General features: G+C 51.0%; 1 protein-coding gene across 1 annotated transcript; it reads right to left on the reverse strand.

Moving 5' to 3' along the window:
* Positions 1-4,335: 4,335 nt before the first annotated feature.
* LOC137909171 (sine oculis-binding protein homolog) lies at positions 4,336-15,373 on the reverse strand. Its single transcript, XM_068753602.1, has 7 exons — positions 15,186-15,373; positions 12,803-12,932; positions 12,318-12,500; positions 11,698-11,849; positions 10,437-10,532; positions 8,497-10,287; positions 4,336-6,370 (listed from the first exon to the last, which is right to left on the reverse strand). Exons 1-6 carry the CDS (start codon positions 15,276-15,278, stop codon positions 8,506-8,508), a joined length of 2,436 nt encoding a protein of 811 aa, XP_068609703.1. The 5' UTR covers positions 15,279-15,373; the 3' UTR covers positions 4,336-6,370; positions 8,497-8,505.
* Between the last annotated feature and the right edge of the window lie 209 nt (positions 15,374-15,582).

Below are 15,582 nucleotides of genomic sequence, written 5' to 3' on the forward strand. Positions count from 1 at the left end.
ACAAACACTGAAGATCAAACTCAAAGAATGAGGATTTTCAAAGCACTTCTTGCAGAGGATGTCAGTTTCTTGCGGTCAAAATCACTGATGTCACTAAGCTGCCCAAAGCCACCGTTAAAGCTCCAAGTATAAACTTCCAGGAAATTCCCTTAAAAACACAACAAAGACAGTAAGAATTCAGTTTTTCGCTCATCAGAATGAAACCTATTTACATTTTTAGGTCATGGCTTACAGCTGGTTTCTTCTCAGAAGGAATTACAAAAGGAGTGACGCTGTCTCCGAGCATCTCGGCCGGTTTAGCTCGCCATTCTTCAGTATCTTTGCCTCCTGCTTGCCTTCTGACAAGTTTAGATAACTCTGCGTGGATCACCTGAAGAACAGCAGAGAAAATATCTTAATGCAGCTTCATAAAAGAGCTGCTTTCTGCAGATCTAACACGCCAGCGTCATACAGACAGAATGTCCAGCAGGTGGGAGCAGAGAACTGAAACGCAAAGACTGATGCCAACAACAAAAAAACCACAATAAACAGTCCATCCATCCATTGCCTTGGAGACGTCTCATCTACGGCCGCTTGTCCGCAACGTGGGTCACGGCTCTCCCGGAGCCGAAGCACAATACTCATATAATTTAATTTTGCTTTTAAATGTTGCCTTTAAATGCGTTCTCTGATGTCCACACAAAGTATTTTACTGGTATACAATTTCATAAATACTCTCCATTATGGGTTGCCGTACAAACTTGTGCTGGAAAAGAAAACGACAACAACATCATCCATGTTTGTGGTTCATGGCTTCAGCTGCGTTTTAATGTTCATCCACAAACTACAGCAACAATAACTTTCTCACAACTCAATCAGCGCTCTCCAAAGTATTCAATCCATCACTGACACAAGGGTGTAATTATAGCAAAGCCGTATACATTCTGGTTTCGCCGAGACAAGTCCAGGCATATTTTAGCCAGCGAGCGGTGTGCCCTGCAGGACGTCTGTGATACTGGTGCCAGTGTTGGAAATGTAGGTCTCACGCATCACTGACGCCGACCAATCAAAGCAAAGTGAAAATAGAGAGTTGATTTTGTTGTAGAAGAGAACAGTTATCTTAATTACAGTGTGGAGTCTATTATGAAGCAGCAAAGGCTCTCTTTCTTTTCTTTTTTTTAATTACCATCACTTTACTTTGGCTGACAACATTTAACTCATATGTGGTCATTTTTCTGAGCTACATCTGTTGACTGCCAGATGTGCAGTTCCCCAAAGCCTTTGTGGCAGATTTGGCAGATTAAACGAGCCCAAACAACAAGACGGAACAGGCCCGAAGCAGGAGTCGCTCGCTGGCAGCCTCGTGTGAGAAGCTTTAAGTTCTCTCAACTTTGTAATTCGACACAAAGGGTTTGGCTTTTCGGTGAAGTGCTCAATACAAACAAGCAGCTGTCAGGTATAAACAAACGACTGAACCAGATGTGTTAGCGTACAATAACTGGTAAATCATTTAATGTTTATTATAGATTGTGCTGTCAATCAACAAAGAAGAAATATTTCAACAAGTATTGGTTGGATTGCTGTGAATTCTTCTTCTTCTTCTTCTAAATATAATCACTGTGTGACTGTCTCATCAGCAAAGTAACTCAAACATACAGATAAATATTTGTGAAAGTTGAGTCAGTCGCTGTTCATTTGTATTGATCAATGGATTCAGTGGCTCTAATAGCAATAGCCTAATGTTAGAATGACCTTTGCTTTGCATGTGAGGAATCCGCAGGGACATTTGGAATAAATGCATCGAGGGGATGGAGGGCTCACCCTCATAATCTCACCTTGGTGGATGGCTCCAGTTTCAAGGCCTTTTTTAGTAGCTCCATGGCCTCTTTATATTCACTCTTGTCTGACAGGAGCTGGAAGATATACAAAAAAAAAAAAAAAACCCTGATGTGAGCACGACACTGGAAGATCATAAATCAGAGCAGGCAGAGAACAGACGGCGATGATGTAGCAGCGAATGTTTTCCTCAAAGATAATTAAATCAGATCCCACAACAAACAAAATGCATTCCCTTCCAGTAACTCTTATCCTGCAATAATCATGTATGGATTAATAATGATTCAATGAGGATCCTCCCACATTTACAGACGTTTAACGTGCGTACCTTCCCCATCCTGAAGAGGGCCTTGACGTTGTGTGGCGTCAAAACTCAACCGGAATCCGGACAAATCTCAACATGATTCTCTGGCTGGAGCCCGATGCGTTCCCCTCTCACGCCTCCGCCGTGAGCCGGCGCCGCCTGGGAGACCTCAACAACAGCCCCCCCCCCCCCCCCCATTGCTGTCGGAATTCATCAGAGTCCCGTCTCATTAGAAAAGTCATTTCATCGAGTTCCTGCTGCAACGTTCCTGAATGAAGTCATTCATTTCCTTCCACGGTACTTCCGGTACATTTTTGGCCGCCGCCCCTTTTCTACTAATAATCTTCTGATTGGATAACCATCAGTCACAAAGAGGAAACGATGGCGAAGTTCAAAACAGCAAGAAACAAATTCCTGGAATCTTTATCTGGATCTCCTTCATGGCGTCTTCCCTTCCCGACCCTCCCACCCGGGATCCAAGGAATCTGTCGGGTAGTTTTTGTGGAATTCTGCTGACAGAGAAACTGACCAGCGGGGGGGGGGGGGGGGGGGGGGGCACAACCGCCTTAATGATCGAGGCAAAAAACAAAAACCACGTTTTATCGGCACACGACAGAAAGGACTGCGGACAAACAGGAAACGGCGATGTGGGTCACGGCGGGTTGACCCCCCCCCCCCCCCCCATCTCAATTCCAGGAAGTGATTTCACCTTCCTGTTCGGAGGAACGAGGCTGGGAATCGAACGAATCTGAACCTGCCGGGACAAAAAGCTTCATGTCAACTCAACCCTGGTGCCACAGGTTGTTGTTTCTACGGAAACGCGCTTATTAAGGCGTCTCTGAAAGGTAGGCCAGGGTTCCCCGGAGCCGCCCTCCCGTCCAGGAGTCTAGGACCGCCACTGCACATGCGCCAATTCTAAAACCTGAAGATCCACAGCAGGATTCCAAACGTTCTCCTCGTTCTCGTTAAATTATTTCCTCTTTCAGTACAAACCGGCGCTTAATTCCCTTCTCCCTGAGGTTCCGGTGTCTTACCGGCCGGACCGGGACACAGACTCTCTCTCCAGGGGGACAATCAGACCCAGAGGTTCGACTCACCAGTAAGGTTTCCATGTTCAGAGCCGACTGCGGGTTCTTCATCAGGTTCTCCAGGCTCTGCAGCCGGCTCTCCAGCCGGCTCTCCGCGCCGAGCATGATTCCAACGCGGGGAAAACGAGCGCACACCTGTGGGGGGCCTCCCTGCTTTCGTGTCGGGACGGGCGGTGCGCTTCGTTTGCTTCAGCTCATGTCAGCTCTTCTGTAAACTGCTGTTAGAGAAGTCAGGTTAATTATTCACCCCCCCGGCTGTCAAAACCCGCCGTCACGCGCGTTTTCCCATTAATCGAGCACGAGGAATCCGCGCGGGACCCGAGTGGAGGTGTCCTTCCGCCCCGTCCAGGTGAGGCCCGGCTGCTCCCCCAGGTAGGCGCATGAAAATACGAACCGACTCCAGCGTCCCGTCTGTGGGACAGATCGCTGTCAAGACGCGGATAGTATGAATATGCGCGACATCCGGTTGGAACTTTCAAAGTAAACCTCGACTGATACGGAATATAACGTAAGTAAATATATGGAAATGCTAATAATAAGTCAATATAAAGAAATAAATCAATATATGTGCATTTATTAATTAAAAAATATATACTTATAAAATATTAATACTCAAGTCTAACAAAGCTGTTAGACTTGTAGATGCCTTTATTTTGAAGGGGAGTCAGCGCATCCGGTTTGGTATTGCTTTGCTTTAGGTACCTTGACAGATCTAATCTTTAATCTCTCCTGTTTGTACATAAAGTTGTTGCCTCGTTCCCACCGGAGGTTCTGGTCTCCGTGTTGCCCCCCCCACCCCCGCTAATTGCCCCCCAATCGTTGCCCTCACCGGGCCGAAATTCCTGCCCCCTTATCTCATTCATCGCTTTTACCATCGAGCAACTTTCAGTATTTCAGGAATGCTGATGCGCCGCTTCGCAGACACGCTGGCCCTAAAAATAGACATTTACAGCCAGCGAAGCGTGGCGGCCATCATTGTAGTCCTCATCGAGTCCCATCGATCAATAAATGATCTTTAACTCAGCAATGATTAACGTTAGAACGGACGGTAGACAAATAAATAGTAAAAAATAAAAAAGGATCAGATTGGGATTATTGGAAGAAGAACTCCAGACGGCTCCTTGCTCTTAGAATAACTTTTATTTATTTTTATTTTACAAACACGTCTCCGCCAAAGCTCTCGTTTACTAAAATCAAATAGAAAGAATCTGCGGGGGGGGGGGCGGGCGGTACCGATGAAATTCAACAGCAACGGAAGCATTTCCGTCCCGACATCAAAAGGAACGCACTTCCGGTAGCGCGTCACACGTGGCGATTATTCAAATGTGCAGCAAAACCCAACAATGGCGAACTTAATAGTGTCTTTTCTTGGCCTCTGGTACGAAGATGCGGGAACACCTGACGACGCACAGCTATAAGCGTGTTGTGACGTCATTGGTGACTCATGACGAACAGTCCACGAGGTCCCCCGACCAGCTGGAATGGGGGGGGGGGGGGGGTTAGAAGTGTTGCTGTCGCAGGCACGGACGCACAAAACTCATGGCATGTAGTTTTGGAATGATGGCGGGGGGGTCCACATTTGGAGTTATTCTAGGTTTAGGCCATGACTACATTTCCCAGTGGGGGTGTGGACTCTCCGTGAAGAAGAGGTTCTTCTTGGTGTGGCTGCAAAGCGTGGCAATATCAGAACGGCTGATTAGTGATCGATGAATCCGTGCAGGGTCACCTTCGGACCTTTCTTGAAAAGGGGCAGGTGCAAAGTTACAAAGGCAAACACTGCTCTCTAGTGGGCAAATGGGGTATAACATGAAGACCAGGGGTGGAAAAGCACTTCAGCAAAAACACAACTGTGATTCCAAAGAAGCTGGACGCCACGTAAAACATTACCAGAGCATGATTTGATGGTTTAAATCACCTTAGTAGGGTTTTAAAAGATTACAATCTTTTTTTAAGTTTAAATTTTATTTTTGTTAATTTTAAACTCATTTCAGACAGCGTCCCACTTCTTTAGGAATCGGGGTCGTCATCGGAAATAAAACAAAATAAGAAACAAAGCCCTCTAAAAAAAAAGGAAAATCTACAGCTGCATCATTTATAAGTTAATATAATAATATCCGTGTAGAGTTCGACTAAAGAAAAAGGTGTTGACGAAGACGGAGCGGAGCTGTAATACTGATCGCTGCTCACGACAGCGTTACGTTAGAGTTTAATACCACGGCTGGTAACGTCACCGGCCCGGTTCCTGTAGAACCGTCTGATTGGAGCCAGTGACGTAAAAACAAAAACCCAGGATCAGCTCAACTGTCAGGCGCCACGAGCGTTTAAACGTGGCGACACCTCGTGCTAGTCCTGATCAGATCTGCTACCAAAGAGTTGGCGGGTCAGGATGACGGCGTTCAGGTCCGTCGGCCCGTTTGGCGTCCACAGACCGGATATCGTCGTAAAAAGTCTCTTCCCGTGTTCTGTGCCGTTCTGGAGGAGGCAGATGGAGCCGCCTTGCTCCTCGGAGATGGTGTCGGAAAGCTCGGTCTTCCATTGTAACAGCTCCACCCGGAGCGTAACCTGTCCCGGGACAGAGCCTTAATCTCAGGGAACCAACGCCGATCGATTACGGGGAAGGAAACCTCGAGACTAGCAGGCGCACTTAGAGTGGGCAGGAGGTGGCGGGGAGGAGGCTGTGCTATATCCCTGGCTGCTAGAAGAAGCTGAAGCCTGAGCCCCCCCCCCCACCCCGTCGGCCAGGTAACCCAAAACCTGGAGTGGGGAGTCAGCGTGGGATTTGTGGAGAAGAACAATGTGGCTCTTTGTGCGAGGTAGGCAGAGAAAACAAACCGTTTCCCCTGGAAAGAGATCGTGTTCAGCCTCCATCTGAGGAGACCACACAAGGCTGATCGGAGCGCTGTCTGCTGGAGGAAGAGGAGGAGGAGGACAGACACACAGGCAGACAGGAAGTAGCTCCGAGATGCTCCGTATCAACTGGCCAGCAACTCTCTTTGGTCCAAGGTGTTGTGTTCTTCCTGCTTTTGACTTGCAGGCAGCTTCCCGGGTCGACACCCTGCTGCGCTCCGGTGGGCCGGCGGGCTGAGGTTCTGGTGGGAGGGTGTTACACACAGGAGGGAGCGCCACTGGGCCTGGCACCTCCGTACAGTGTAAAACAGGAAGTCTGTTCATCAGGTGTGGGGGGGGGGGGGGACAGAAAACAGGAAGAAGATGTGAGATGTTGTAGATTCTGGATCGATTCTTCCTCATTTCCAAATTGAGCATATCTGATGACTCCTCCCTCTCTGGACACTCGTTCCTGAATTCCACATAAACACCGAAAACGAAATCGTCATGTCGACACTCAGATAACGGTCGCAGAGGACACAATCAAACCAGGAACATCTGGCCCCCGCCTCCCTCCGCGCGAGAACACGGCCCCTCACTGAAACGCACATATTAAATGTAAACACACTCTCAGATGTAAGGGCCAAGCCGGGTTCTGGGCTCGCTCTGTCCCGTCGCGCTTCAGTTTCAAACGCTCAGCGAATACCCATGTGGTGGGATTGGGTTTCACGGGGGCTATAAAGTATCCCAAATAAAGGCACGGGAAAGCCGAGACGGAATAACAGCCCGTTTCCTGGGGTGAAATGCTCCAGTCGGCTGCTGATGCTGTAACGTTTCTATAAAAGCTTTTTTAGCGGCGGAGACAATAGAAAATGGCGGCGGAGTCGGGCTTGGAGCGCAGAGGTGGCGAGCTAACGTCGTTCGCACACGGCAGCCGGCTCCCATTACCCACTAAAACACGGGGGCCGTAAATCCGTCAGCGCGACACAAGCGGCACTCTGTGATTTCGAATGGCACGTATTTGTTGCCACGGTGACGCATGACATTCCAGGTCCACGCAAAGTAGGATTTCATGAGTGAAAGGGAACGTTTTAGCAGACGCGAAACATCTGGGGTCCGAGATAAGGGCTTTGTTGCGCTCCATCAATCAACAGGCATTGTTGTATACACAGATATCAAGCCGACCTTCGGCCTTTGGATGAGACCGGAGAGAAACGCGGGCCAGATGAAATCCAAACCAGCTCTGGAGTATTGGAAGATTAATCACAGGACTCGCAGTAAAACGCTAACATGATCCCATGATGGAGAAAGACCAGCGGGCGAGGACGGGGGGGGGGGGCGTTACCGCCTGTCGGACTACCAATCAGAAGAGAAACCAATAGGCCTTTCGATTCCTCCAAAGTAAAGAGAGATTTTCTGCTACACTTTAGAACAACAACATCTGGCCCGGCGGCGGTCAGTGGCGGAGAGCGAAGGGGAGGAAAAGGATAGAAAGGGGAGAAGGGAGCGCTCGATTCATACACGGGGAAAAGACGAGCGGCAGCCAACAGAGAGGCGTCATCACAAACCGGACCAGAGGATCAAACGGCGGACGGGGAATTCATAGAATCGTCCCAAAAAACAAAACCGTGTGGAGGGATAACGACGTAACAGCCCAGCGGAAAGCTAACCCGGGTTCTGATTCTACACTGCTGCGTTCACTCCCGTTAGCCGCGAGGGCTACAGCATTTAGCGAGGCTCGGCAGCACCTGTCAGCCGCCCTGGGACGCCGCTCTGTCATTGGCTATTGCGGTCGTGCTCGGAAATTACTGTTGTAATCGGACGTCTTTCCAATCCTGAAGCATATTGGACTCGCCGGGTCCAGCTTTAGTGCCTCCGCAGTTCCAAGATTTCTTTGTCTGCCAAGCAGACAAAGCAATGCGGCCGCCAGGCTGTGGCGAGGCGATCACCTTTCAAAGTGACTCTCGCTGCCTGCGTCCTCCACCCCTGTTGTAACCGTAGAGCCCCGAGGAGTGCCAGGTTACCGGGATTCTCTCCCCTTGGCGCCATGCTGTTCGGTGACCACGCAAATACTCCGAGGCCTGTGATTAAGCGGCGTATGTGTGAATGCGTATACGCACATTTTCCACTCCCTTGTCAAATGGGACTTAAAAATAATTGCTGGTTTTTAATTTAGCCATCGCAAGGCGCCATATGGGTGTGTTCACCGAACAGAACAACCCAACACCATTCAGAAATGTTGTGTAAATACAGTCAGAGGGAACTTGGTGTACTTTTAAATTTACCTGATAATCTCTGAAGTGCAGTACATCCCACCCGCGGGCTACTTGGGGCATGTTTTTGGCAGATGAATGATTAAGATAACAAGGTGCGGCCTTTATCCCCCTTCGTCAAATGTGTAACTCGGTAAGATTAGAGCAACGCTATCTATACTTTGCATGGTCTTGTAATAGAATCTCTCACCTCCATCCTCTACTTATTCTGATCACGGATCCGAAGGCATCTCCTCTTCAGAGCTGGCTCCATGTCTGCAGCACCGGGAATATTAGCAGGGCTCCGCAGGCTGCCCTTGTCCCGAAGTTTGGGCAAGAGAAGCGGTGTAGTGGTCCCTACTGTCTTTGGCGCTGTGGGAAGAGCATAGGCATGGTCCTCGTCAGGGACATGGGGGTCCTCTCCTACCTCCCCAACTACTGCTAAGGGCTCTTCTGACTGGACAACAGGGCCTTCAACCTGAACCGGGCCAACGACAGAGTTCTCTTTGATAGCTTCCAGCTCATTGAGTGCTGGTACTCTTTGTGACGAGGAGGAGTCTGGACTGGTGGGGATGGGCGAGGCGGACATCCCATTCGGAGTGTGCTCCCGTTGGCTGCTCCCTCTCGGGCTGGGTGGCGTGTGGGAGTCTTGGCGATGGTAGACAGTGTCACGTGGAGGGGACAGTGGCAAAGGAGGGGTAGTTTGTATGATATTGTGACGAACCGGTCTGGTACCCTGCCCAATTCCTGATTCCCCAAGCTCTGATAGGTCCACCTTTCCGTTGGCGTTCTGCATCACCGGGGTCCTTTGAAGAACCCGCTGGATTACTTGCCACTCTGATGGTTGCTTCTTATAGTCTGTCAGCTCCTCTGACTCGAGGGCTGGGCAGGGGGATTCATTGTACTGTGCCCTGGGGGAGGATGCCCCACTGTGGGGTGTAGATGCTGGGGAAGGTAAAGACCTCTCTGATTTAACCCAATCTGTGTCTCTCGTGTTGGCTACCAATCTGCTGTCCCCTGCAGAGATCACTGGAGATGGTGGCCTGGTCACCCTGGATCTACACCTATCTGCTCCGTCTGGCACCGGCTGGATAACACCACCGTGACTTGGAGCTGTTGCCTTAGAAGGGAATGGAATGGGGACAGGAATGGGTATTGGGACAGGTAATGGAACAATGATGGGATAAGGCACTAGGACAGTGGGATGTGGAAGAAGGGGGCTAAAAGAAGGAATACCAAAGTTCATCATGGGAGGCATTGGGACAGGACCTCTTGGCATCATGTTCAGAGGAGGAGAGTGCAAGCCAGGGAAGTAGGCTCCTGGGAAGGGATGCATCAGTCCAGGGGGATTCATGGAAGAGGAGGTTGGGGGCTGTAGGTGGGGAGAGTGAGGCGGTCGGTGGATAGGACTGGAACAGGGAGCTGGGTATCTGTGGGGATTGGCAAGGGGGCTTTTCAGGCCCTGAGCATGGAGAGGAGGTCTGATGAAGGGCATGGGGATGTGAGGTACCGGCTGATGTTCCAGAGTGGGACGATGAGGCGGTGGAGGATGAATGGGACTAGGGTGGGGTGACACCTCAACAGTCGGGGGATGTGAAGGAGGTTGAATAAGTCTCTCCAAAGTCCTCCCCCCAGACACAGCAACCTTGGAATTGGAGGAGGATGCTTCTGAGGGGGAGATGGAGATGGATTCTGCTGACATATGCGTCGCTGCAGGCCCTTTCGGGGAGAGGATTTTATGACGAATTTCTGCTGCACTGCCACCGCTATTCCAAGACTCAGGAGTGAGTAGCTTTTGTCCAGCCACAACATTCTCCAGCCTCCCCTCCTGGCTGGGTCTGCCCGGACTGGCGCTGGTCAGAGCTGCCCGGGCCTCCCGGTAGAACACATCCATCTTGTACTGATTCAGACACTTGGTGCTGCAGAACTGAACTCGTTCCTCGCCAGATCCGAAGTCCAGGTATTCTTTGGTGTGACGGACATGCTTGCACCAATCGCACACCTGCGACACAGGGGAGAGAGACTGTGGGGGGTTATTGAAGTGATGACTGACTTCATCCCAGCTTCTTTTGGCAACAAGACCTGGAGACCTTTAGTAAATAAATGCTCTACACTGGAAGACAAAAGATGCTTTGAGGGAGATCATCTTACTCTGATGTTGCTGTTTATCTTCAACACCAATCTGGGCGAGTCTTCGGCGTGAGGGCGCTGAGGTGATCTCTCACCATGGAGGTCTTCATCTCTGGCCTGAAAAGTGTGTGTGTGTGTGTGTGGGGGGGGGGGGGCAGTTTGTCAAACCTGAGCTCTCAGTACATTTGATGGATTCATTCTCCAATTCGTCTCGATGTAGCTGCTTTTGTTTTAAAGCAAAAGATACTACAATGGATCGATCTGGCGGCCATTAAAATAAAACGGAACCTCTTATATTACAAGAGCAACTGAATTGCCTGGTCATTGAGTTTAGAAGTTTGAACTTGCATGCATGCATGACACCAACCCCTAAAGGCCAGAGCAACAAAGAGAAACCATTGTGTTGTGAAGGTGCTGTATTATCGTATCATTAAAGGTCCTGCCAGCATTAATATAGGAAATTCTTGATTCCTGTAAGCCGACCTGCCGTAGATATGAGTGCCCCCCCCCCCCCCCCATCTCCGTGACCCATCGAGTCGTGTTGAGTTACGAAACATGAGGCAGCTGAAGGTAAGGTATGTGCTGAAAGTGGACACCTCGCCCCGGGCCGCCTGGCTTTCCTCTCAGACAAGCAGCAACAAGCCGACGGCAATATGTCCCTCCCTGCCGAGGAAAAACTAGAGGCCTTGTTGCACGCAGTCTGTTCGGCCCTCCTTTTTATTCCCGTCGTCCCGCGAATAAACCTACCACGCCATAAACAACGGCGATGGCGGAAGGGGATATCGCTGCTTGTCACTCCGCACCTTTAAACAGGGTATATCCATGTCCTAATGGAAGGTGAAAAACCGTGGCACTGTGCATCGGAGCGCTGCACCATGCTCGCAGATTTCCTGTCCACCAGAGCAAAAGCCACTTAATGGTCGGCCCCCTCCTCCATTAACGCGAAACTGATACGAGGTGTCCTCTATAAACTTTGCCCCTCCCACCATTCCTATACTGGTTCCTCTGCAATAACTAGAAAGTGTGTTCTCAGAGTTCCCCCTTTTCGGGATCAGGAGTATCTGTTTCTGTTTACCTGCCAGAGATTATTTGATGCTTGGTCTCTCGGGTATGGCGAGCACAGCTGGCAAAAGAGGCTCTATAGTCACTATGTGGATGTGTAACCCAACACGTCTACGTCCACTGACGTCGCCAGCATCCCGTTAAAAGAGGGACGAGGAAGGGCGTGGGGGCCCGCGGTGATGCTGAGGCACGCTTTGTCCATAGTTCCTCCATCACTAACCTTGTTGCGTTTGAAGTAGGCCCGTCTGCAGGCGGCAAAGCACTTCTCGCTGCAGAAGCTCTTGAGCTCCGATCCCATGCATAGGGAGTAACGTTTTACCCCTTCCTTCTGGCACCAAACGCACACGATCTGTACGTTCTGCACATCCTCCACTGCAGGGGAAAGGGGGGGGTGAAGGAGTGCAATCTGAAAAGATATTCCCATCCTGTGGAACAACTTCCAAAGAGGTGCCTAGTCGGGTTTAAAGGATGCCTGAAAGATGAGACTGTCTTCGAAGACGGAGGAAACCTGAGTGCTTTGCTATTGATCTAAACTCACCTGTACTGAAGGGACACAGGTGAGTTGTCCTCCTTGGGACCAGGAAGTGATCTTTTAGCCGATCGCCTACGTATATCTGTTACAACCTTGGCGCCGAAAACGTCTTTGACCTTTGGGGTGTTCATAGACTCTTGTCTATGCGTTGACCTTGCGTCTTAGGTTTGCACATTTCAACACCAATACTGGGCGTACAGAACTCAAAGCGAAGGAGTTCTCACAAAGTACGGACGCTAATGCACCGGAAACATGAGCTGAGCTAACCGACAATAACTCTCTCCATGCTTGACCCCACGGCCCGCTACCTGCTGATGGCTTTATGAGGGGAACAATGACGGGGGCGCTGTTGTGCTCTTTGGGGTTGGTCATCGAGGAGGACGAGGGTGAAGAGGAGGGGGCGCTCGAGGGCTCTCTCTCTGCGCTCTTCACGGCGAGGACAGAGTGATCGACTTTGGCGTCCGGGCTCTTGAGTTTTGGCAACGAGTTTTCTGAAAGGCACAAACATGACACGGCGCTCATGACTCAGGAGTTCGATGGAACAGAATAGCCTAAAATCCGCGGCGTGGCTTACATGATACTCTAAGAACTTCTGCGCCTGTAAAAATGCCCTTCGCCGATTGTATTTTTAGGTGCAATTGTGCGATTAGACGACACGTAGCTGCACGATTGAAAGGCGAGAAGCCGCAGGGGAGCGCTCATTTGCACATTTACTCAATGTCTGGAGCTTAAAACCTGCAGAACCTGTTGGTGCGACTTCAACCGGTCTTCAACCGCCGGCACCTGCCCTCACCTTTTAGCACCGACACATGCTGGCGCCTCTCTCTGTAGTTCCTGATCTCGTTGGCCTCCGAGTCTCTGAGGTCCACCTTGTCGTAGCCGTACCATCCCAGCAACTCGTTCATGGTGCTCTCGGCAAAAGTCTGCGCGGGGTGGAAAAGCAGGAGGAGAAATGAACTTCCTATGTAAAGGGATACGGCATCTGAGCCGCGGCCCGTCTGGAGCTGGGAAAATTGTGACCGTGCATCATGGGCCTTGTTAGTGGAACTTTTTATCCTATGTTAAACATAATCAGACCTTCCTTCCCCGAATCAATGCGAGGGATTCTTTCCCCGGCCCGGCCCAGTCGGAGTGCAGGATGACACTTTTTCCATGATGTGTTCAGGTTGTTTACTCTTGCTAAATCTGAGACGGAAAGCTTTTCAAACCTAACACCAGTGTGAAATCTATGAATCATGCTTTGTTTATCTCTTTTAATTGGGGGGGGGAGAAAACTGTTTTCCACAGATGGGACCTGCCCCCCCACTCCTTCTCCCACTCCCACTTTTTTTTTTTATTACGACCAGATGAAAAAAAACCCACAAAGGTCTCTCTTCATTACCCCCCCCCCCCTCCCGCCTCTCTCTGTGGCTTTGGGATGACTGGATTGGAGGAGAAACCTGATCCGGAACAGGCAGAAACCGGAGCGGGACACCCTACACCTCAGCCAGGTCCCACGGTTCTCGGAAATGCCCCGCTTCTTTCCCTACTCTCTCTCTCTCGCTCTACTTTTCCCAGCTTTCCGTATCCCCCCTTCCCACCTCTCATCCTCGCCATCCTCCCATCCTGCTCGCCACCTTCCAGCCCCGACACCCGACACAGGGCGGCCTCTCGGGTTTCACCCCTTTCCAGCGCAGCCGGACTGCTGTTGTAGCGCTGTAGTATTGACTTCACATTCTTTCCCCTGCTTTCCCGAGTCCGACCTCTGCTCCGCACCGGGGGCCTCCAAGAAATGGATCCTCCCCCCCCCCTGCTCACTTTCTGCTGTGTGTGTGTCTGGGAGTGTATCATATCCAGCTAAATATGCCGAACCATGATTAAAGCTGAGTATCCGGTGTTCGGTGCGGCGCTCTGGGCTGGCGTGGAGGGAGTGGGTCCGAACGCGGTGTTGAAACAGATGCGTGACAGAGACAGCACCGAGCCGGACCTCTTCCTCTTCCTCCTCCTCGTCTTCCTGCCCCCCCCCCCCCCCATTCGCCCTCTCACGTCGAAGGTTCACCTCAAGTCACGTATGTTTCCCATCACGTCCGACTTGCGTGCCGTCTGGACTCTGGAGGAGGACTACAACGATGGCAGCTCTCCCATACAGTCTCAACCAAAGATGGGCAGCCCCCCCCCCCCTCCACCCCCCCATCCCTTCATCCACCCCTCTGCTTGCCACAATGTTGTTTTTGTTTCTTTCTGGCAGTTCTTACAAACATCTGCTTTGTGAGAGTGACAAGCCGTATCCCAAACCGCAGAGCGGGCCGCAGCCAAAGGCAACAAACCGGGGCCCGACCCTGAGATCCGGCCCAGGCAGGCTCGCATCGGGCGGGGGTAGAGTTTCACGTGTTTTGATTAAAATTAGTTAAGTTGTAACCCTACACCTCCCGTGGTTATCAAGCCCTACAATCCAAGCCACATTTCCTCTCTCTCACGAAAGACCAGAATCTCCTCCCCGAGAAAAAAGAAACTGCTGGTCTTTTTTAGATTTCTGCGCCCCTGCTTGAAGCATATCCGCTGTCCACCGTGGTCAACACTCACAGACGGCACAGTGTCCAAGCCCAAACAAAGCAGACAGTCCCTGGATCCGTTTCCATGCAGTAATGGGCCGAGTCTGGTACTGCCATTTAACGTGTTGTTTCCGATGTGGTTGAAAGCAAACGACAGAGGAGAGGTCCTCAACGCTCCAACAGGAACCCCGAACCCCTTTAAAATGGACTATTCTGCCCCGGTTGAGGCCGAGTCGGGCTTCTAAACGCTATAAATACCCTCTGTCTATCGGAAGGCATGGGAGCCAGCCCTTTGGTGCGCACCGCAAGAGCGCGGGGAAGAAGTGACGCACATCTGGATCCCTGCTGCTCATTCGTGTCCGGCCACAGCTGGCCCGACATGGCGTCAGGAGAAGGCGAAGGCCAACCGAGTCTTCCTCGGTGCTGTTCACAGCTGCTCCGCGTAACTGTGCCAGTTTCTACGGAGGCAAACTTTTACGCACTCAGTGATATTTATTATTTATTTATTCTAAACATGTTCTTAAGTTTAACCCAAGGAGCGCATTCATTGACAACAAACATACGTGTCTGATTATTCCCAGCACTGATTTGAGCGCGCGCACACAGGTTTTACGCACAGGAGACGAAACGCGTAAAAAGGCTCACCTTCATCTCCTGGTTGATCTCCCTCTTTACGGGGTGCGCAGGTTTCCTGCTGCGTTTGTTTTCTGGAGGTCTCCCTTTCTCCATCTCTGGCATAGTCCTGGTTCTGGCCGGACCCGATCCGGATCGCCGCGCAGAGGAAACTTGTTAGCGGAGGCGCTGAGAGTGAAGGCTGTCACTCCCGATGACAGCGGCTGTCATTCCCGGACGTCTGCGTCCCTCCTCTGGGGCTGCGCGCCGTCCGAGTCCGCTGAACATGCACGCGCTCCGGGCTGGAGCTCCGCCGCCGAACAATCGCCGCTCTCTTCTGCTGCGCCGTCATTAAGCGGCCACCGGGAACGACGTGGCTTCCGGTCTGTACTTTCAAAGTAAACTTACATGTGTGAAGCGGTAGGATCCG

The sequence above is a fragment of the Brachionichthys hirsutus genome, chromosome 20, assembly GCF_040956055.1.
Source record: "Brachionichthys hirsutus isolate HB-005 chromosome 20, CSIRO-AGI_Bhir_v1, whole genome shotgun sequence".
NCBI classification, from domain to species: Eukaryota; Metazoa; Chordata; class Actinopteri; order Lophiiformes; family Brachionichthyidae; genus Brachionichthys; species Brachionichthys hirsutus.